Source organism: Xenopus laevis, chromosome 2L (assembly GCF_017654675.1).
Source record: "Xenopus laevis strain J_2021 chromosome 2L, Xenopus_laevis_v10.1, whole genome shotgun sequence".
NCBI classification, from domain to species: domain Eukaryota; kingdom Metazoa; phylum Chordata; class Amphibia; order Anura; family Pipidae; genus Xenopus; species Xenopus laevis.
This window is the reverse complement of record NC_054373.1, coordinates 153,303,917-153,327,678: the sequence shown is the minus strand read 5'-3', so window position 1 is coordinate 153,327,678 and position 23,762 is coordinate 153,303,917. Positions and strand designations below refer to the sequence as shown.

The window sequence follows — 23,762 nt, the reverse complement described above, 5'->3', positions numbered from 1 at the left end:
GGCAGAGAAGGATTAGATTTGAAGCAATCAGACTAAGTGAGGGCCTTGCCACAATTAATTCCTATTCTGTCTGGAGACTACTGTACTGCCCAATCACTTGCTGAATAGGAGTGTAAATACACAGAGCACAGATAATATAAAAGGCAGCTGAAACGTAAAGAGATTTTTTTTAAGATTACACCAGGCTTGGTGCTGTGCAACAAATTTACTCCATAGAAGATCTGAGGATACTACATGTTTGACATGCCATTTAATTGCGCAATTCAGAGATTGGAGACACGTGTAGTGTACTAATCTAGGTGGAATCCTTTTTGGAAGGACTGAGCCCTCCGGTTTAAATTGAAGCTCCACTACACAGAAGTTGCCTGTATTTTCAAGTAGTCGCACAAACCTCTACTCCAGTCAGTCAGCTGTTACCCGCTATACAAGTTAGTAGTGATCTTAGCTGATGTTATGGCTCAAGCATCCCTGAGGCTATAGTACAGTAAAAGGCCCTCTTGGTACTATTAACTGCAACCAACTCTCTTTTATCAGTTGCAGTTTACATAACGTTCAACTTGTATGATATTGAAGATTATTGATGCCAATAAGAAGACTTTAACTACTTCCAAGTCATTAGGGATAAAGTGATCCTGAGCATTTTAAGACTGCATACCATTGAATTCTATGTTTAACATATTATAGGGTCTTAAAAATGCCTCAGTAGGAACCCTGATTCAAATGTAAAACTGAGTTCAAATTAGGGAAGGCATGTCCAGGAAGTGAAAGGTGCCAGCTTGTAGGCAAATGCTTGTTACATTAAACTATTGTTTCTTGCAGAAAGTGTATGGTGTTTAGGAGCACTTACCTCGGAATTAAAGCGGATCTGACAAACATTGCAGGAAATCACTGGTCTCTTCGTCTTGATAATCGGTACCCCAAAACTAGGGCTTATAACGGCCTTCTGCATTTGGTCCATCTGTGTAGACATAAGCAGTACTCAGTCAAACAGAGCAGTTCATGCCATTGGAGAGAAGGAGACAAGGTTAATCCCAGCTTTATGTGCATGAATTCATCCCAAGTTGGTAAATGTTTAGGCAAGTTGATGCTACGGCAGAGGCTCTTTCTTACAAACCCTTCAGGCAAACTAGCAGTACCAAACAGGCGCGTGAGCTTGTGAGAAAGTAGAGTGCAGGGCTAGCCGGTCTCACAATGCATGGGATGGTCTGTGCTCTCTAGCAGTGGGATGGTTGCTGGGCTAGGGTTTAGGGAAAGCTTATACAGTAAGAATGTTTTATTTCACTGCTTGGACAGCATGTCTCATTCTCCCACCCTTCCCCTGGGAATCCACCCTCATCACTCATTGGTGAACTTGCAGAGCAGGAGCCAAAAGGCAGAGATAAACCAATTGTTGGTCTTCTGCTGATTCCTCCAAATTACATTCAGGCCATGGTGTCCCTAAAGAGACACACATTCCAGCAAACAGCTGCCATCCTACTGATACCTGTTTCTGACCCCTGCCTGCCTGACTAAAGGTGGCCATACAGGGGCTGATAAAAGCTGCCGAGAGCCAGAGTTGGCAGTTTATTGGCCTGTGTATGGGGCCCCCGGCGGGCTTCCCCGATCGCGATCTGGCCGAAAGTCTGCCAGATCTCGATCGGATGGGACTAAAAAAGTTCGTTGATGCGGTCCCGCAATCCGACCACCCATAAAGCCACCGTTAGGATGCGATTGTTGGGCCCTAGGGCCCATGATCGGATTATCCCGATATTGCCCACCTCAAGGTGGGCATATTGGGGAGAGATCCGTTCGTTTGGCGAAATCTCTCCGTGTATGGCCACCTTAAGCTGACTTCTGGGTTCTGATCCCTGCCTGGTAACCGACTATTCTACTCTCTGTGATCCGACCCGTGCCTGTCTTGTCTCTTCTTGATTGATATCCCGGCTTTGACCCTTGCCTGTCCGACTCCGTTTGAATTCTGCCTGCACCGACCCGGCCTGATTTGACAATGCAATCTGTCTACTCCTTGTTTTGTGACCTTCTGCCCAAAAAGACTTTGCTTTACTATCGTGCCCCTCTGCTCGTCCAGAACCCTTAGCTTGGCACTTTATAAGACCTGGCGGCATGCGATTAGGTGAAAGGCGGCTGTTTTAGGCAGAAGCAAGAGACGAGACCAGGGTGCATCGGTTCTGTATTTAGGGTGCCGATCGTGACATCATGTCATCGTTAGATACTGACATCAAACTGCAATGCTTATGGTCTAGGGATGACAGAACACATCCAACCTTTTATCATCTAGCTGTTGTTGAACTATAATTCTCCTTTAGCTGCATCCCTGCACTTTCCTGCACCACTTTCTCTTCCTGATACACTGTCAGATTTGTAGTGCATATAATTAAAGGTTATTTCTCAAGACCATTACTTACTAATTAATGACTGTGCTCCAGGGTTTATACATGAGGAAGAAATTTCTGACTACAACAACATAAAAGCAAATCTTGCCCCTGTTTCTATTATGTCTCACTCACTATGATAATATACAGAACTGTGCATAAGGCGGCAGGTGTAGAAATACAATATAGAAACACAACGTGTATGTTACACCAGCACAGCAGGCTCAAAGAAGTTTATTTGCCAAAGGCTTTAATTAGAGATCTGTGAGACTATATAATTCTAGAGTTTCATTGCTACAACTTGAGAGCCATGAGCTTCTGTGCCAATTGTGTCAATGCTGTTTTTGCACATGCCATTTAGTTTCCAGCCACGTGGGGTCACATACAGGTCCAAAGAAATGCCTGCTTGAGATGTGTGCATGTTTTAGCAGGCATATTCATATTAGGGGTACGATTACTTCCACTATGTGGAAAAATAACAGTACTTGTCAGGTGTGTCCAAGGTTTGTAAAGGTAACTCACCAGTTAAAGATAGTAAAACCAACTCATGTTTAGAACAGAGATGGTGGACACCATATGAAACAAGTCTATGTTGGCAATTCATTTGGGGTAAATTAAACCTACACTTTACTTTGCAAACTGTTTAGGGTGTTATTGGCCCATTCATCCAAGTACAGTTGCTCCAGGTTGTTCAGATTTAAATCAATGTATGATTGCTAGGGTAATTTGGACCCTAGCAAACAGAACTGGAAAGCTGCTGAACAAAAAGCTAAATAACTAAAAAAACACAAATAATAATATATGAAAACTAATTACAAATTGTCCGAGAAGATCACTCTCTACAACATACTAATAGTTAATATAAATGTGAACAAACCCCTTTAACTGGGCCATTATAGCATATTCACCTTTTCTTGTGCCAGAGCTTATAAAGATTTTATGTTTCTACTGGTGGCATGTAGACAGTAGTAAGCAGGTCTATATCCCTCCCCTCCCTGCTGTAATCTGAGCCCAGAGCTATATATTTCTATAAGTGACTCAGGCAGGAAGTGATGTCACACCAAACTAATACTTCAGCTGCTATCCTAAACAAACAGAGAGCTTCTAGAGCTTTTTAGTCAGGTATGGTAAAACATTCTACAGAATAAATATAGTGTTCCAGTTTGCACTATTGTAGCTAATCTATTGGCAATAAAATGACTCAATAGATTTAGCGTACTTCTCCTTTATGAACATACAGTATGATGTATAGTGGACCTTCAGTTGAAAAATGGTGTGTAAAATATCTGTAGCAGGGGAGGATTATTCCTCCTGGTGTGTGTTTCCTTGGTTAGTTGCTTATTTGTAGGGTGGCTTCTAGCCAAAGTTGTCAGGCTAACAGGCATCAAAGCAACGATCACTGAAGGAAAACCAGGAGGAGATTCAAAAGTAACTTCTTTTCCACCCCCTCACTGCAAGATACTACCGCATTCCTGAATCAGAACAATGTTTTTCCACAGAGACAAAACAAGAGACAAAACAAGTGGTGAGGCCAAAATACCAATTCTTCTACAGGAACTGGTTTAGAATACAGCAGAGAGGACTCTAAGCATTAAAGTTGGCCATATACATCCAGTGCTCCTCCATCTCCAGTTGTTTACTTGTCCCAACATCTGGAAGTAGATGGGACCATCCATGTCTCATAACTGATAAAAGACTAACTGAAGTTGTCCTATGTCTAAATTAAGTTGTCCTTTTGGCCTGTGTGGTAATCAAATCTTGCTGGTGTGTCCACAACCCAAAATAATCACATTGTATGTCTCCTGCAGCTTGTGATTTACCCAGCAGTAAACAATGGCCTTACACTAACTTGGGTGCTTGACCAATATTTGGTAGTAGTTTGCATTTTGGCCAGCTTCCTCAGATGATGTAAGGTCTCACCATGTGACATTAGTTTACTTGCCAGGCGTGCAGCTATTGGCCCTTATACATATGTGATATTTCTTGCATATGATTTTAATCATGCTCTGGCTGAATCCTTTCATTTTTATGTCCTTAGAGAAATGGGGAAATCTTGTCCAAATACGAAATCATTCAGTACACTCATACAGTGAACTAAGTCCAACGAAGCAGACATGATGGAAGACCATAACTTAGAGTTTTAGGAACATATAGAAATTAGATTTTTACTAAGATAAGAGGTCTGCTGTTATTTTGTAACTATATAAGTAAAAACATGGAGCAAATACATAAACCCTACAAGCATGCACATACATCAGCCATATGAGCACAAGCATCCACATAATCCCTACGAGCGTCCACGTTCATAACCACGTGCATCCACGTACAAAACACTTACGATTATCGGAACAACCTTTATGAGCATCAATGTACATAATCCCTACAAGCATCCACATACATAACCCCTGTGAGCATACATGAATAAACAACACCTACGAGTATCCACATACATAATCACTATGAGCATCCACGTACATAACCACTAAGAGCATCCACATACAAAACCCTTATGAGCATCTATGTACATAACCCCTACAAGCATCCACATACATAACCCCTGTGAGCATCCACGTATACACAACACCTACAAGCATCCACATTTATAAATCCTATCAACATCCACATACATAAACCCTAGAAGCGTACACATACATAAACCCTATCAACATACATAAACCCTACTGTACAACCATAAACAAACAACTTGAACACACTGCCCATGAATATTGTCCATGGAACACTAAAACTCATTTAAATTCGCTAGCGAAGTGGACCTACTCTAGCTCTACTTCCCACCCTTACACCAGGCGAAGTTGCGCTATGGCGAAGGGACGTAACTAGGCTAATTCTCTAACTTGCGCATTTTACTGAACGTTACCTCTTGCCCCAGACTTTACTTCGCCAGGTCAGACCAGGCGAAGTTCAATACAATAGATAGGAGTTTGTCCAAAAATAGTTGAAATTTTTTCTAAGTCCCAAAAAACGCTGTTGTCTTTTACTTTTTTAAGGGTGATAGTATGAAAAATAGTGTCCTTTCCACCTACATTTCCTAACATATGGCAACTCGACACCTTTATTTAATTTTTTAAAGGTTTCCTGGGCTTGTGTAGTGTAATGTAGTTGCTGCAGCATATATGTCCATTATATTTTAACTTCGGCCCGTATGCTAATTAGGCATCACTAGCATAACTTCACTTTGCCTGACGAAGTAACTGTAGTGCAACTTCGCTACCGTTCGCCACCCTGGGCGCAACTTCGCATTTTAGTGAATTTGCGTAGCGCTGGCGAAACTACGCCTGGCGAAGTGCAGCGAAACTGTCGGCGCATCTTCGGATCTTAATGAATTCGCCCCAAAGTCTGCTCAGCACTCGCAATTACTATTTCTGGCAATGAAAATCTATTTGTCCAACTTATTTATTACTGAGGTGTGACTTACACCTAAATGATCAGGGAAGGAAGATATCCCTGGTGTCTTTAACACCTCACAATTAATTTTCTGTGGCATAGCTTTGAATGGCTTCTTAAATAAGCACTGTGGGGATTTCTCTGATACTTAGAAATCACTGCTCCTTTAAATCTCTAAGAAGCTATTTCTCTCCCCATGGTATCCAATTCCCACTATGGATCCTACACCCACACCTATACTGGGTTTCTGTGCAACGTTATCACTGTATGATCCTATATTACTATGGATAGCAAGTTGTTCAAAAAAACATAAACTGTTTCAGGGCTAAATGAATCTTTGGTTTCCCCATAAATACTTGCTTTACCTTTGGGGAAAGCTACATCTACCATTTCCACTGCAGACCATAGGCCATAGCAAGATAACGCCAGGATATCATCAAGCCCTGGAATAACAAAACCTGAAGGGGGAGATTAAAGAAAAAAATGTATTTGAGCCTCATAATGAGCCTCCTCAATGACAAGGCCTACCTCTTAAAGAATAAAGGCCATTCATATATTACAATAAATGCTGGAGCATATATAAGTCTGATGGGAGAGTTTCTCCAAATTAACTCCCAAAGGAGACCCCCAAAGAGCAGTAGTCAGTATTGCTTGGCATATTGCTTCAGGTATAACAACTTTAGCATCAGAATCTCGCTTAATGACTTCAGGCACAACTTTCTGCTGAATTAGTTTCCAGATTTGGCCTCTGATTACAAAGGCATCCCTTCGGCTTGGCCTCTAAACTTCAGAGAGCCACACTGGGAACACCCGCCCCCTCTATCACAGCACAAGTTTCCAGTGCTGTGAGTGGGGGAATGAGAAAATATAGGGAGTTTGACACAAAGTGTTGCCAGTCACTGTAGCTGGAATCCAAAATAAGGGGTACATTGTAATGTATGTGACTCACTTTGCAATACCACCTGCTAGGCCAGTATTGAATCCGCATACACACACAGTCACGGCTTTGCTATTCACAGTTACGCCGCTTTCACGGCACATCAAACTACCCAACTGTTTATTTGTTTTACTGCACAAAAAGGCACAGCTTCCACAACCTGCCCTCATTTAAAAAAAAAACCACAATTCATTATTTCTCCAGTTTCCATTCCCACTTTTTTTTCTGTACGGTTGTTGCTTCCCAGCCCAGAAATGCAAAGTAGCATCTCAATGCCATAGCTTGCACTCTTTGATCCAATTAGGATCCAACCTCCCCAATCCAGCTCTGCTGCCGAACCTCTATTTTTCCCTCAAGCACCCCTTTCGCTAGAAATAGATTTAGTTACTGGCTGCTTTTACTGCTCACATTACTCTGAGAGGTTTTCCTAGCAATGAATGAGTAATGAAGCGGACTGCTGCATCATGATATATTTATAACAAGCTATTAACCCTTCTGTGCTCCTCCGGCAAAATGGCTTCTTTTTCCAATGATTCTGCCCATTGAAGATATTTACAGGAACACTAAGGGGCAAAGACTTGCACAAAAATGTTTGCTTTAGAATTGAACTAACACCTATGCAGCAAAGCAAAATGACTTTTTCCATGAAGTAGGGCATGTGTTTAAGGAAGAAATTCATAAAGACGGGTGCAAATTTACAACAATGCAGTATCCAATACTTTGTCTAGTCAAGTAAATGTAAAGCGGTTGTTCACTTTCAGTCAACTTTTAGCATGTTAAAGAACAACCTATACTTGGCAACTTCATGGTTTTAATTTTTTGATATTTTATAGTTTCCAAATTATTGGCCTTCTTCCTCCGCTTCTTTTCTGTTCTCAAATGGCTGATCCGAGCAGCCAAAAAAAAAAAAAATAACGACTGCTCTGTGATACTACGATTTCATTGTTATTGTTGTTTTTTCTCTTATGCTGTGGTAAACTAGACCCTATCAATCAGGCAGCTGTTGAGATACCAAATTGGAGAGCTGCTGAACAATCAGATAAACTATAAAAATGAAGACCAAATGCAAATTCTCTCAGAAGATCACTGTCAATATCATACTTAAAGTTAAGTTGAAGGCAAACTATCCCTTTAAACTAATAAAAGCAAGTATCTGGTTCAATGTTTTATTGTATAGATCATTTCCAGGGCTTTCCCAGCTTTTATAAAGGTGTTTCAGACAACAATTAAAGATACTGCCTTGTCTCAGCCATTGGGGTATATTTATCAAAGAGGGAAGTTAGAGATCACCACAGTCCCCTAGAGTGAAATTCCACCAGTCTCCATTCATTTCTATGGGTTTTTGAAAGGAGTATTTATCAAAGGATGAACTTTCACTTTCACCCATTGATAAATACTCTTTAAAATCCCATAGAAATGAATGGAGAGTGGTGGAATTTCATTCTTGAGGACTATGGCGACCTCTAACTTCACTCTTTCATAAATATATACCCATTGTATGTTTCTCATTCTTGCAATACGCTACTCTAAGGGGCATACTGTATTTCTCTTTTAATAGTGAAGTTAGAGATCACCACAGTCCACTAGAGTGAAATTCCACCACTCTCCATTCATTTCTATGGGATTTTCAAAAGTGTATTTATCAAATAGTGGCAGTGAAAGTTCACACTTTGATAAATATGCCTTTACAAATGCCATAAAAAAGATTTTTTTTACATGGCAATTTTGGGGGGAGGGTCTTTGTCATGTGCTTAGTGATTGGCATTTAGTAAAATATTTAAGCGATGATTCATTATTCATCTTAATCCTAAAATGATGGGATTCAGTGCATCTTTAAATCAATGCTGCAGCTCCAACAGATACAAGGATGCTCTGAACATGGAATGATTTATGTCCTGATGCACATCTGCAGATGCAAGTGGAAAACCTGTCAGATAAAGAAGGAATCTTTGAATACTATATGTCTGTATGGGCTCAGTAGCACACAAATTGGAAAGTGCAGCTCAAAAACCTAGAGAGGGGAAAGTAAAAGAGGAAAAAGCAAATGAAAGCAAGGCATACCTCTGGAACAGGGACCTATGTCTCATGTTACTCTAAATTGAAGGGGAAATCCACTAAACTGTGGTGGGAAATGAATACAGGCCCAGACAAATTGTAAACCCACCAACAAACCCTCTAAATCTGACAGGAAAACAACTTCCATGCACAAATTAGCTTCAATACTAAGAAGATGACTTTAGAAGATACTAAGAAGATGACTTTGTACTTTGCTGCAATGCATTAGCCAATGAAATGGTTTAGTGACCCAGTAACCCTAAAAACAGTGTGTGGATTCCCTTTAAAGCAGAAGGATAGTGTCAGTTTGCAGGTGTTTTTAACACAGTGACAGTCAAGGCAACAGTATATGAGGGGGAGATGCCCAGCACTTTGCCATCAGTGTGCTTTGGTTGATGTCAAAAAGCTGGTAATCGCCTTGAACATTCCGGTGCAGTAAGAAGTCAGGCGAGTATCGGCTGTCAAGCCAACGGCTTGGATAAGTCATTCCCTGTAGGGATGGAAGCCGTTGCTTCTCCAAACCCTTTAAGATGGTTCACTTAGTTGCTTTCTGCTCAGGTCACCTCCCCCCGATCACACGCACAGGCTTTGCTATCATTACTGATGGGCCGTGATAGCACTCTCAGATCTCTAGACGACAGTAATGGGGCAGCTAAGGATGCGCAATTAATTACGTGTCGCTAGACTTGTATGGAAGACAATACAAGAGGTGCTAATGTTCAACTCAAGTCTTTCAACTCCCTGCATGCCTGACAAGTTGCCAACAAACTGCAGCGCAATACCCCCGGGAGTCCTGTAGAAGTGCAGGAATGAGCAGCACTCAGTAAGTAATGCCAGAGTGTCATCCCTAAAAGCAAATGAAAACAACTGACAAGTAGATAAAGGGGATTGTGCATGTGGAGTAAGTATGGGAGCATCAGAGGAAAGTTGCAGGGAAAGAATGGGGAAGGGGAGAAGGAAGATGAAAGGACAGATAGGGTTGAAAGGGGAATGAAGAGCAATGTTTAGAGAGAGAGAAATAAGATGGAAGGAGGAGAAGTGGGGGCAGAGAGAAAAGGCAGCAGAAGGTGAAGAGAGAAAGAGAGGCGTAGTGAACAGATGGAGGCAGAAAAAAAGAGGGAAGGAAATAGGAGAGAAGGGAGGGTTGAACGGGAAAGTGACTAGGGGTGCAGAGTGCAATGGAGATGGCTTGGGGTAGATCTGAGGCTAGGATCAATTCTTACCCTTCACATATGGATCGGTGCATCTCACAGCCTGTTCGATCAGAGAGCAGCCGGCTCTGTCAAGCGCTCAGAGCATCCTAAGAGCAAACCTCACCCCTTCACTGCTGGAGAGCACCCTACTCTACTCCCTCACCAGTTTTCCTCATGCACTAGCTCCTCCGCTGCTGGAACTCACACAACCTTTATTAGCCTGCCTTCTGCATTAGGGCAGGCACTCATTAACTCCTTCACTGCCAAACTACACACTACAAGTAGTATTTTGCTTGCTCTTTATCTGCATGCTTCATTAACTTCCTCACTGCCAAAATACGCAGTATCCTTGTTACTGCTTGCTTTTATCTATGAGCCCCATTAACTCTCTCACTGCCAACGTACCCAGCATCCTTTAAAAGATTTGCACTTTATCTATGAGACCAATTAACTATGTTGCTGCCAAAGTTCACACTGCCCCTGTATCCTTTTTTTTTTGCTTACACTTTATCTACCAGACCAATTAACTCCCTCACTGCCAAAAACTCACGAAGATTTTTCTTTTTTATTCCTTTTTCTTTAATTGTGAGTATCATTAACCTCACTGACAAAAATACACATTCTGAATATCCTTGGTATTACTTGTGCTTTAGCTCATAGCTCCATTAACTCCCTCACTGCCAAAATGCACTTTAGACTTTTTTTTAATTACCTTGAATCCACGGTTGGATTTCAGTTTCTCTTTAACTTCTTACTCTGCATTTGTGAAAAAGCTCATTCACCCCAATAATGCCAGTATCACCCAGGCACTGGTACCCATGCTCATTAACTCCTTACAGTTGGAATGGAATACAAATATTCCCTGTCACATAAATCTCTGAAGCGGTCCTTATTAGGAGTAACTATTCACAGGAATTCACAGAAAACCATATGGCACTGTAATACATGCCTGCCATGTTTGTTTACTGCAGTACACCTGTTGTGGGGCTGTCATGTGAGATTTCAGCACACTGCACATAGCTTCCTTGTAGGTACAATGGTTTAAACATGGAGGGTGTGTGTAAGCTCTTTGGTGCAAAGATGAATTGCCTGTTCATTCTTGTGCATCCAACGTTTCGGCCCTCATTCAGGCCTTTATCAAGGATAGAACACAAGTGTTTAAGTGACTATTTATGTACAGGGCTCATTGCCCCCTTGGGCCATTAACTATAAGATTGCCAGACTATCCCTTTAAACAGAGGATCTTATATAACTTCATTCTGCACTTTACAGTAGCAATACTGAGCCCCTCCTGGGAAGGAGCTGCAACTGCAACATAGAGTATATACTTGCCTATGTCTGTGAAGGTTCTCATTCATTCAGGTCATAGTATATCTATAGTTATAATACACTAAACAGATTATGCCAATTGGGAGTAACATTCCAGCGTATATAATGAGATATATTTTTGTAAAAGACATTCTGAATTGAGAAAGCCAGTCAGATAACTAGCGAATTAACTAGGAAAATGAAAAATACAGCAAGTCCAGTTGATTACTATAGATATACTTGCCTATGATACCCCTACTAGCACTGTACATTATGGCTACAGCCTGAAACCTTCTGGTGCTGTTAGGGTAGGCTGAAAGCTGTAATTACTAGCCTGATTATAAATAATAGGATCATTCAAACAGGATTTTGCAGCAGGCCCAGCCAAAACTAAATGGAGCCCTGACCCTTTCTTCAACCTTTGTTCTACTATAAAGAAGCATGAGCTACTTCATTGCTAAAGTACATCTTTACTATAAGTAGAGGCCCCTGAAATGCTCTGCAGCTTGAGTTCTGTGACAAATTAATAATAAGTAGTAATAAGAGTAAAATAAGAGTAATAAGGTAAGTGCAGATTTGCAATTTAGACTTGTTCCCAGGAAGAGAGCAGAGCATCTTAATGTGGCCTATTTGTTCTCATTCTGCATATAAGCGCAGAGCTATAACCATGCTCTGGGGCGTGAAGGGTAATAGCCTTCAGCATGGTATTATATGTTTCACTGGCATGAGTGAAATGCAGGGACTCCCACCATGCCTCATTAAATGTGCCATTACCACAGAGAGAAATTAATAGCATTGCCTATTACTAGAATGAAGGGCAGGTTTTAACACTAGCCTCAGTGAAATGCGCTGCCTCTGAATAGACAAACACATTGGTAACGGGGCTGCCTAATCATACAGTGCTTTGGACTATTCATTATATGCCATTTACTAGAACAATATGTCAGTACCGAAATTACGTGTTTCTGGGAGGAGCTATTGCCCCCTTGAGCCATTAATTATTGTACAGGTCTCTGGCCCAGTGCCCTGCCCATTGTAGCCTAGGTTAAATGGTACAATTACAGCTCTCAACAAAAAAAGACTGAACATTGGAAAAAACACAATGTACTGAAGGAACTGAAATAGTTTGATAGAGTTTTTTGATTGTAAGCTCTGAGTGGGGCCCTTTTATTGATTCATATTTGTATGTAATTTGAATGATTGATGGATGCACCGTTCTATTGTACAGTGCTACAAAATATGTTGCTGGTTTATAAATAATAATTAAAGGGGTTGTTCACCTTTCTTTCGATTCAGTCGTTTTCAGGTAATTCACCAGAAATAAAGATTTTTTTTTTTAAAAGACTTTCTATTTTCTACGTGTGACCATTTTTGATGCTATGGGGGGGGGTATTTACTAAAATCTGAATTTATCTCATAATTAAAATTAAAAAAGCTCGAATAGACTCCCATGCCAGATTTTGCATTATTTATTAATCACATAACTCAAATAAATTGGACTGGGAAAACCCCAATAAATTGATCGATAAACCGAATTGTACGATTTTTTCTGACTTTTTCCCGGAATTGCTATTTTTTTCTGTTTTTTTGCTCGAAAACCCCAAATTTGTCGGATTACTGGGCTAAACCCAGCTCAAACCGTGATATCTTCAAACTGGGATAGGGACATCTCCCACTGACTTATACATGACATCAACAGGTCTGAGATTTTCAGATTCTGGCTTTCAGCATCTGGGTATAATAAATCTGGGTATAAAATATTTTTTTTTTATGAAACGTTTTTGTCCAAAAAGCCAGAGTTTTAGTAAATAACCCCCTTTCATTTTTCACCTTCTTATGTCTTTCTAGAACAGCTATAGAAAGGGGGTCATCGACTCTTCAACTGATACATTCCTTGATACATTTCTTATCTATGGCTCTGCTGAGCAGAATTCATGAGTTTCATTAAAGGCAGCTATTAGAATTGATACAATAGTTACAAATATTCCACATATGCTGCTGAGAAATGTATCAACTAATATAGCAAATTGTAACAGTTCAGAATCTGCGCCTGAATTACTGAGCTGCCAGACAGAAACACCCGAGACTGGAACGTTCAACTTTAAACTTCAGTTTTAGAAAAACCGTAAAAAAATGGAAAGTAATTGGAAAAAAGTCTTTATTTCTGATGAACAATCTGAAAACAACTGAACTGAAAAAAAGTAATAATAATAACAATGATAGATTAATAACAATAATAGAGGATGTTAAACTGAGAAACATATAGAGATTGGGAATGAATTGTTTCCAGGCCAAGCAGGGATGCATAGACTTTCACACTGCTTGCTTTCTGAGCGTCAAACCTGATCAACTCAGTCAAACATTTCTGAATATAAAGAAAATGACCTCCCTTATATCCGGCCTCAGTGGACCACTTACTTTCCGACTCTCTGGATAGCTAATGTTCCATGGCGCTGCTATAAATATACACCAAACTGTTTCTCATTTTGGAAGACTCCGGTGGGAACCAGCATTCTGCAGAGTTTCTCACTGTGATTGGGTAATGTCACACTGCTCACCGAGGGGAACGCAAGGATCCAACATGTTTGTGGGCCATTACTCTTCCACAGAGGCTAATTTATGCCCTGCTGTATATTATAAAGACGTTAGAAGTCAATAAGGAGCCATGTAGTTATATAAAAACAAAAGGCTTAAGGCCAAGTGAATTTATACAGGTCACAAAACCCTCACATTTCTTCTGCAACCAGTTTAATGTTCAATAGGGTATATGTTATTTCTTATACTTACATTTATACAGTATGTTTTGTATTTATATAAGAGACAATAAAGTTAAGGTGGCCATATATGGGCACATAAAAGCTGCCAATTTAGTTTCCGGACCAAGTTGGCAGCGTATTGCCCCGTGCGGTGGGGCATAATGTTGACCCATTGTATCCTTCCATTTCAAACACTGCATTATGTATAATACATTCATTCACGTTCATTTGCAATTCTGTATTTTGTAATTAAGCAGTTTTTTAATCTCAAACTCCACTTGGTGCCATCACTGCTTGATTTGTCTGTGCCGATTAAGGAAGTGCATGGAGATCAGTAACTCTAAGTCACAGGGGCAGGAACTACTGTAACATTTGGCGGCATGAATTTAACTTACACACGAAGGGTGGGGTAGATAGGGGAAGGTAAATATAAAGATATGTTTAATTTTGCGGCACGACATCTTCAAGTTAAGCACCTCAGCATGCCCATAGCTAAGGAAGGCAACAAACTATGTGTGCCCACTAGCAAACTATAAAGGAGAGGGGACTGAAGCAATATGGGGAAAAGGTATGTGCCAATACAAAAAAAGAGAGATATTACAAACAAAAATGTAAAATATAAACAAGGGATAGAAGGGCTTAATGCAGAAATAATGTGAAGAAGGATTCATCAATAGACATCAGTACTAACTGAAACCAGCAAGTGAGCGCCATCTTGTGGTGGGTGCACACTATTAATTTTGTAAGGATTAGCAATTTTTCTCCCTAATTTATTCTTGATCAAGAATGGTGATTGTGCCCACAAGCATAAAGCGAGTAATCATTTCGGAAAGGCAGTAATTAGTATGTGACAAGGCAGCAGAAGCATATGCCCATTGTTTTTGGGCAAGGAGCTGCAGTCATCGATGAATACTTGAGGTTGTTAAAATGAGGTTGGCCTGTAATATAAGCTGATGCTACAGGGCTGATTATTACATTCTGATGCTAATTGCACTAGTTTCTGTGCTGCCATTTAGTAATCAGCCTTATAGTGTGACATTTATATTCTATGTGTACTGTATAATGTGAGTGGGTCCCTAAGCTCAGTAAGTGACAGCAGCACAGAGCATGTGCAGTGAATCAGCAGACAAGAAGATGGGGAGCTACTGGGGCATCTTTGGAGGTACAGATCCAGTGTCAGACTGGCCCACCGGGATACCAGGAAAACTCCCGGTGGGCCCAGGTGTCAGTCTTGCTTCTAATCATTTAGCATTTTTCATGGTCCTTACCCATTCCTTTATGGTGAAAAATGCTTAATAATGGAAAAATATAGTAAGTAGATATAAAAGACTAGCAGAATAAAGAGGTTTAGAGAGGAGAAGAGGAATATTAGTTTGGAAAGTGGGCCCACTGTCTTAAGGTTTTCCGGTGAGCCCACAGTCTCTAAGGTTTTCTGGTGGGCCCCTGGCATCCTGACATTGAACAGATCTTTACTGCTAAAGGACTCTTGTTGACTTAGGCTGGTACTGGAGCCAAAAACATAATGTACAACATGTCTAGCCTACTTATTTAACTAGGCTTTAGTTCTCCTATAAGGAACATTCTGTGTATAAATACAACATTTTTAAATACAGGAATTGGACCTATTATCCGGAATCATCGGGACCTGGGGCTTTCCGGATAATTAGTCTTTCCGTAATTTGGATCTTCATACCTTAAGTCTACTAGAAAATCATATAAACTTTAAATAAACCCAATAGGCTGGTTTTACTTCCAATAAGGATTCATTATATCTTAGTTGGGATCAACTACAAGCAACTGTTTTCTTACTACAGAGAAAAAGGAAATCATTTTTAAAATTTTGGATTATTTGATTATAATGGAGTCTATGGGAGACGGCCTTTCCGTAATTCGGAACTTTCTGGATAACGGGTTTCCGGATAACGGATCCCATACCTGTACAAGTATTTCAATTCTTGTTTAAATACAAGTCTCCTCATGTAATTCCTCTGTCTATGAATGGCAGGAAAACAAAAAATTTGACCAAGGAGGGCACATTTATTAACAATGGTGCAGTAATGGCATCAATCCATTGCAATCAAATGAGCAATTCAATGCAATCAGACTATTGCAAGTAAAACTAATTGCTTATTGGTTGATATAGGTTATAGTACTGGTGCCATTTAGCACGTGTCCTTGCTGTCTGTCATAATGAGCAAAATCTCATACCGTGCTGAAGCCAGGGAAAAGTCCCATAGCCGGCTGTGGCTCCAATGGAAATGAGAGGAAGGGCTTGATATCCAGATGGCGCTGCATCATGGCAGCAGGCGGTCGAAGCAACGCGGGCATCGCTCCACCTCGATTAATACTCCCTGGGGGAAAAATAATTAAATGACATTAATAAATGGCATTAATATTACAGCTCTTGGACCAATAGGCCCTAAATATAGAGACAAAACGGCTCTCACAATCATTGCTTCAGCTTTTCCTCACTTACTCTATGCATATATCCTATTCTGTTCAGCTGCTGAACATGGCACCTCTTTACAGACAATACAAATAATACATGATAAAACAAGCACATCTACAAGTACACTGATAAATGTCTGTACAGTTACGCACCAGAGACCTCAGGTGCAAGTGATGGAGCATGAGGGGCAAAAAATCGCTCTGTTTAGGATCCACCAATGAAGCACTTGCAATTGTTGAATTTAAGTATAGGCAGTTGGGCACAAGTCAGTCTTGTACTACACATCTGCCATTGACTTTGCACCTGTTTTATTCACTCTGCACCCTGCCCCATGTTTCATAAATGGTGTCCGTGGATAGGCCCTACAAGCACAGTTTTGTACCGCTTGTGCCTGTGAGAATAATGAATGAGGCCTTGAAAGTCTTGAGCCTTCTACCACTTTTTCTGGTTTATATATGGACTAATTCACTAAATGAACCAATGAAGTAGGCACTTAAACTGTTATTGAAATGAATCTAAGATGAAATCCTTCAATAATTTGGCTAATTAAAATGCTTTAGTTCCAGAATGATTAGAAGAGATAATCACAGCGAAACATCCAGTGGAGAAGTGGAACAGTCTGTACCCCAGCATGCCCATAGCATTACAGATAAGAACAAAATGAATGTTATATAATTTACTGTTTGGAAAATAATTTAGAGATTGGGAACAGCAAAAAAAATGTAATAACTGTAATCTCAAGGCAGATTTTAGCCCAAGATGAGCTTTTATGTGTGTTTTGTGAAAAGACTGTTCTGTGACATATTGCCATTTTCTCTCTGAACTCCCTTTCTCTCCTGCTTGTGAAGTGGACGTGAATGGCGCCTAATAGAAAAGCTGATAGTCTTTATTCCCAAGAGCTCTGGCTGTGCTATAGATTCACAATGTTAAAGGCATGGCACCAAGGTAAAAATGATAATTGTGTTTCATGTATTATAACAGTTATTATAGCCAACAGCGTTGGGGTTTGATGTAATAATAGGCACAGAACTTAAAAATCCTCACAGAGCTTTTTTGTATTTTCTCCAAAGAGAACCTTGGGGAAAAAAACCCTTGTTGTTTCATTATAATGGATCAAAATGTATCATGCAATTAAAACGTTATGGCGATGTATGATGTATGGGTCATTCTACTTATAACATGTCATGGTCACCTGAGTTTATTCAACAATCTGGCTGGGGTATCAGAGCATTTCCCTAGAGTCCAGCAACAAGCAGGAAGGGAAAAACCCATATTAATCTAGGCTAGAAATATGCCCGTCTGCTCCAAATTCAGTTGAGTGGAGTAAAAAGTTGCGCAAAGTTTTTCCTAGTTGAAAGAAGATGTAATGTAAGTCTATGGGAAGCTTATACAGCTGTATAAAATCTCCTGATCATCAATAAAACTACCCCTTTGACCTTGTCGACCATTTCCCTTGTGGGATGTGTATCTGAGCCTATTTGCTCCACTGGCCAAAGCTGATATCTGGTACCCTACCATGATTGACAATTTTCCTTGAGTTGATACTGATGGTCACAACCAGGGCCGCCATCAGGGGGGGAGAGGGGGGACAAGTGTCCCGCGGGATGAACGGGGGCCCGTCAGTGCTGCACTTTTTGAAGAGCCAGGCCCCCATGGACCGCTCCGCAGCCGTGCCTCTGCTTGCAAAGTCCCGAAGAGGCAGAATGTGGAAGTGCCAAACATACGAAGTCCTAAGCCCGAAGTCCCGAAGACCCGAAGTCACGGCGAAAAGAAACAAAGTCACGAAAGGAGCCAACACTGAAGTCCTGAAGCGGTGAAATGACCCTATAGTCACGAAAACAGCTATAATTGAAGTCCTCAAGCCACGAGTTCAATTCTACTGACACCAATGTGGGTTTTTTTAATCCCCTGGCCACCAATGTTTTATTTTAATAATCTATAGGCCCCTGCCACCAATTTTTTTTAAAAGATATTTTATGGGGCCCCAATTTTTTTTAACTTGTAAGGGAGGCCCTGGCGCCAATGCTTTTTTAAAAAATTATTTTTGGGCCCCAATTTTTATTAACTTGTAAGTTATCTTATAAGCGGGCCCTGACCATCAATTTATGTTGGGGGGTTACTTTTTTAGCACTGATGTCTGTGTGGTCTTTTAATTGTAATGTGGAGTGGGCGGGGTCAGGGGTGGGGCTTGGGACGCCAGGGTGGGCGGGGCCCAGTACATATAAAATGTATATTACAGCAGGGGAACCCATAATTTCAATGATGACCTGCCTGTTCACCCAGAGAAAGAACCCTTGTATAGATATTATCCTGTAGACAAACCTCCACAAATCTGCAAGCGGAGACCATGTAGAGAGCAAACAGGCACCCTTAAGCCCATCGCTCTGGCTGAGGGCAGATATCCGATTCTGGAGCTATAACATTATATTTCGAATTGAATTGTGACCAGGAGTACATTCCATTTTAATGTTTCTAGTTCTCTAACATGTGTAGACCTTTCATGCTCCATATGTTTGTGTAAAGCATATATACCGCATGCTGGGACACATCAACACATTGCAAAACGCACACCATTAGGTGTATGTGTTTAATATGTTGTACATTAATTGAGGGGATATCACTATTAAAGTCCAAGTGTCACAGGAAACATAATGTTTCCCAAACTGCTAATACTGCCACGTCTGAAATGCCTACCTGCAGGGCCCCTAAATAAATATGGTTTCCGTTTGCATACAGATGATTTTTGATCTAACAGATTTAGCCTACTTGGGGTTTTCAATTGAGTTTATTCTTTACTGCTCCCAACATTTAATATAAAATCCTTACTGTGACTGCACAAGTGTTTTATTCCCAGCAGAAAGTCAGTATTCTTCCACCGTGGACTCAGCAGGAGTTGCCACCTAGCTTGGATACCTAACCAATAACGTGGTATGGATGCTGAAACCTTCTGTAAGGCTTAATACAGCTTTAAACTTATCAGGTTGTTATGGTATAAAACATTCAATCTGTTGCAATATAAAAAAAATATATATATATATATATATATATATTACTATTTTCTGTGATTTTACTTTAATTCACTCGGCTTTGTGCCTCTGTCCCTCCTGGATGACATTAAAGGGATACTGTCATGGGGAAAAAAGTTTTTTTCAAAGCAAATCAGTTAATAGTGCTGCTCCAGCAGAATTCTGCACTGAAATCTGTTTCTCAAAAGAGAAAACTGATTTATTTATATTTAATTTTGAAATCTGACATGGGCTAGATATATTGTCAGTTTCCCAGCAGCCCCAAGTCATGTGACTTGTGCTCTGATAAACTTCAGTCACTCTTTACTGCAAGTTGGAGTGATATCATCCCCCTCCCTTTCCCCCCCAGCAGCCCATCAGTAGAATAATGGGAGGTTAACGAGATAACAGCTCCCTGGTAGATCTAAGAACAGCACTCAATAGTAAAATCCATGTCCCACTGTGTCAGTTACATTGAGTAGAGCCTGTCAGAAAGCAGTTCCATCCTGACTCTTACTGGAAGCACTGACCAGGCAAAATGACCTGAGATGGCTGCCTACATACCAATATTACAACTTGAAAAAAATACACTTGCTGGTTCAGGAATTACATTTTATATTGTAGAGTGAATTATTTGCAGTGTAAACAGTGTAATTTAGAAATAAAAAATACATCATAAAAATCATGACAGAATCCCTTTAACATAGATGTATCAGGGTTATTCTTCAATCACTGACAAAAAGCAGTTTGTATGAGTATCCTCATACCCTATTTTTCAAGCAGTGGACTGTGCAAGGTAAGAAGTGGGTCACAGCCAGTTGGTTATTTATCTTAATATTGATCACAATAACAAAGGCAGCAAAATGGTCCATGTTAACCATAGGGAAGTTCCAGGTAGGAACCAGCTTTGCTGTGCAGTGGTCCGTGGGCACTTAATTAGGTAGATGGTGGAATGGGTAGTTTTTTTCAGTTTAGCAGGAACACAGTGCAAACTGGTGCCCATCCAGTGAAGGACAGCAACATAACCAATTGGATTTAATTCCTGAGGTCAGTCTGTCACTATCACTGACATTTGTTATTTTGTCTCAGATTATTACTCTATCATAGATCCCAAGCTTATTCTTGCCACGACAAAAGGAAAGAAAGGAAGTCAAGGTCTCTGAATTGTACAAACACACAATGCTTCATGGTTTCCAACAAAATGCTCTTGTCACTTGGCTACAAAAGAATGTGGCCCTTAGGGCACAGATAGTTACACTGTTGAAGATAAATCCATGAATAGATTTGCTGTAAAAGGGCCTATGTGTATAATTAACCCTCTCCTAGTGAGTGAGAGTCTATAGCTTACCAAAATGACATGAAGTGGGAACCAGGGAGTGAAATAAATTCTTTAGGACATCTCTCCTACACCTCAGCTTTCAGCATCTGTACATGTACAGCCATATCCCACTCAGGAGAAGACAAGTGAAACTTCATCAAGTCTGCATGACTGAGTATCAATCCTGACATTAGTCCAAGGCCTAAGGGATTCCTTCAGCACAGAGTAATGGCAGATGATAGGGTCAATACTCCTTTATACCTGCAAGGCCTATAACAGTACATTTAAGAGGTGTCTCTACTGAGCAGTACTTTGTCCCTGTAACATGAGATTTCACTCAACTCTTTCTACTCTATTCCCAATTCAGAAAAGTGTTTTACTGTCACGTCTTAATGTTCAGTCTACTGGAGCTCCATGTTCCCTCTGAGGTGCATTTAGTCAGACAGATATATTCATGGTGTGACCTGTTTGTCATATCACTTTGCACAAAATAAATGAAAATTTTGTTTTTGTGTATTTGCAGGAAATGGCTTATAAACAGGTTTGTGCCAATAGAGAGGGTCATAGGAAAGCCAAATATGGATGTATCAAAGATATATAGTAATAATGAAAATAATAATTGTACCACTGCAAACTATGTATTTATCAGCCAACCAGAAATGCACATAGCATGTGTTCGCACTTAATAATGCTAATCACCTTCTACACACTGATCACTAATTGTAGATGAGCACTAGGGGGCGGCAAAATGACATAATAGCTACTTGGTCTGTTCCATTGTGTATTGTTCTCATAATAATAATGATGATTTTAATATTTAAATTGTTTCCAATGTGAGCTTCATGGGTATCAGGGGTGCATAATTTAATCTGTACATAGCACCGCTCTTCCTACAGTGGAATATGAGAGTTTAGGAATGCATGAATGACTGTAGGTGATTTCATTCTCTGTGCTTAATATTTAATACTTTTCGTGCTTACTGTACAGGGAATTATTCTGTTGGTTTATTGCATCTTTCTGCACAGGCTATAAGTTTAGGGAGTTTTTCCTGATGCTGCTTTTGTTTTTGCATATTAAGTCTCATTGGATTGGGCGTCTCCAAAGGAAATCAGTCCTTGCAGGTACAACCAATGTGGATCTAACTGTGCAAAGTCCATATGCATTCATTAGGCAGGTGTGAGTCTCCTATCATAACATTAAAATACTTTTGCTTTTGTTCACGCTTCCCAAACACTGCCACAGCCCAAACAGCTGTCTGCCTGCCCTGATCCTGCACACTCACAATGGGTGAAAACCATTCCTTGCCACCGTATTCCATTAATTAGCTAGGCTTTGCAGACAGCTCGGTTAATTAACACACACCTGGGCAACAAAAATAAAGTACTTACTGTTTAACTGAATGCTGTTATCATTGGTTTTGCTTTCTTTCAGCATTGGCTGCTCTCTACAACAAGACCATGATTTGTGATGGGTACATGAAGTACAAGGGATGAGCAATTAACTTTTCATTACAGCATTTATTCAATTCCCTTAATATGGTCAGAGACCATAAGGAGGTGCCAGGGTGGGGATAGTGTCTCTTGCCCACTGGGTTTCTAAGTCTCTGATGCAGCCCATGAGATACATATAGGCACATTACACAGCTCACTAAACCCTCCCAGTGTACTTTATAGAGGTAAATTCATGCAGCCTGTAAAAACTGGATGTGAAGGGATTATTTGTATTGTCTGTAGGCCCAGCAACATGTATGAGCTGCCACTGAAGCAGCTGGAGCAATGTCACTGCCAAGGAAAAGAGGACAGACTCAGTGGACCATGGATATCTTCTCCAAGAATCACTGTGTCATCCTGCAGTGGAACAGACAGATGTGACGGGCTATGGCTTTCTCCGATGTGAGTTGTTTCTGAATCCTGCCTCGGTCAAGCTATTAAAATGCATGTTATTCTCGGAAAATGTAAATTAGTATAAAACTGTACTATACAACTGCATACATAGATTTAAATGCATACATGCTGTGCATACATTCTGCACCAGCCTCTGTCTGTTTGGCGTTCTTTTACCTCCCAGACCATCTTCCTTCCTGGACCCTTAAAAGCTGAAGCCATAAGTTATGACAGTAAATGGGCAAAAGTTTCACCACTGCATTGTTATTAACTTAAGAAACTCGGTTTACCATAAGTATTTTCCTTACTGCCGTTTATATTGCAGGCATTTGTCCCGGCAACAATACGTCATCACAAGCACAGGGGACAGAAAAATTATGGCTTGAAAATATAGGGGAAGCAGATGCTCCTGGTGGGGGGGGGAGAGGAAATAAATAAAAACGTCACCCATACTCTTTGAGTGGTCCCGAACAAACGTAGTTTATAACTAGAGGAGAATGAGAAACCAAACAGTTCCCATAAAAACGTCTAATGGTGCATGTACAGGATTGTTGGCCTTCTCTGCGAAAATGGTGGCAATTTAAACACCCATCCATATTCAAGTGTAATAGCTTCAACAGGGGGATTTCTTGGAAAAGCATTAAACACGGATGACAATGTGAAAAAGAGGTGCTCCCTGAGAGGACACAATTGATCAAAATATTCCCCAGTGTTTTCAAAATATCCCCCAATGTTTCCAAAATATCCCATTAGAGAAAAGGATAATATATAGCCTAAAATTCCAGTCAATGTGTAGTAATCATTGCTGGAAATGCAGATGATCACAGCAATTGTAAAGAGGAAGAAGCAACGGATCGAACAATAGTTACATGGTTGAATAGAAATGTGTCCATCACATTCAGCCTTTCACCCAAGTAAATACTCCCCAACTTGTACTTAGGTCAAGGAGTTTCGGAACTTCTGGAATGTGTTCTTTTGCTACAAATACAGTATATCCATCTGCACCTCTTCAGCTGTTTTATGAGTTCTGCGAATTGCAGTACATTACAGGGGTGCCCAAAAGGTAGATCGGGATCTATCA

At 40.4% G+C, this 23,762-nt stretch overlaps 1 protein-coding gene across 4 annotated transcripts in view; it reads right to left on the bottom strand.

The window, feature by feature from the left end:
- znf385a.L (zinc finger protein 385A L homeolog) overlaps window positions 1–23,762 on the bottom strand; it is a 108,856-nt gene that overhangs the window by 34,015 nt on the left and 51,079 nt on the right. For 3 of the 4 annotated variants that reach the window (XM_018247540.2, XM_018247542.2, XM_018247541.2), the window contains 2 exons: window positions 16,235–16,377; window positions 848–958 (listed from right to left, as the gene is read on the bottom strand). In XM_018247540.2, coding sequence (XP_018103029.1) covers window positions 848–958; window positions 16,235–16,377 — 254 coding nt within the window. Of the gene's footprint in view, window positions 1–847; window positions 959–9,992; window positions 10,125–16,234; window positions 16,378–23,762 lie in introns of those variants that run through there. The other variant, XM_041582579.1, reaches the window with a different exon arrangement.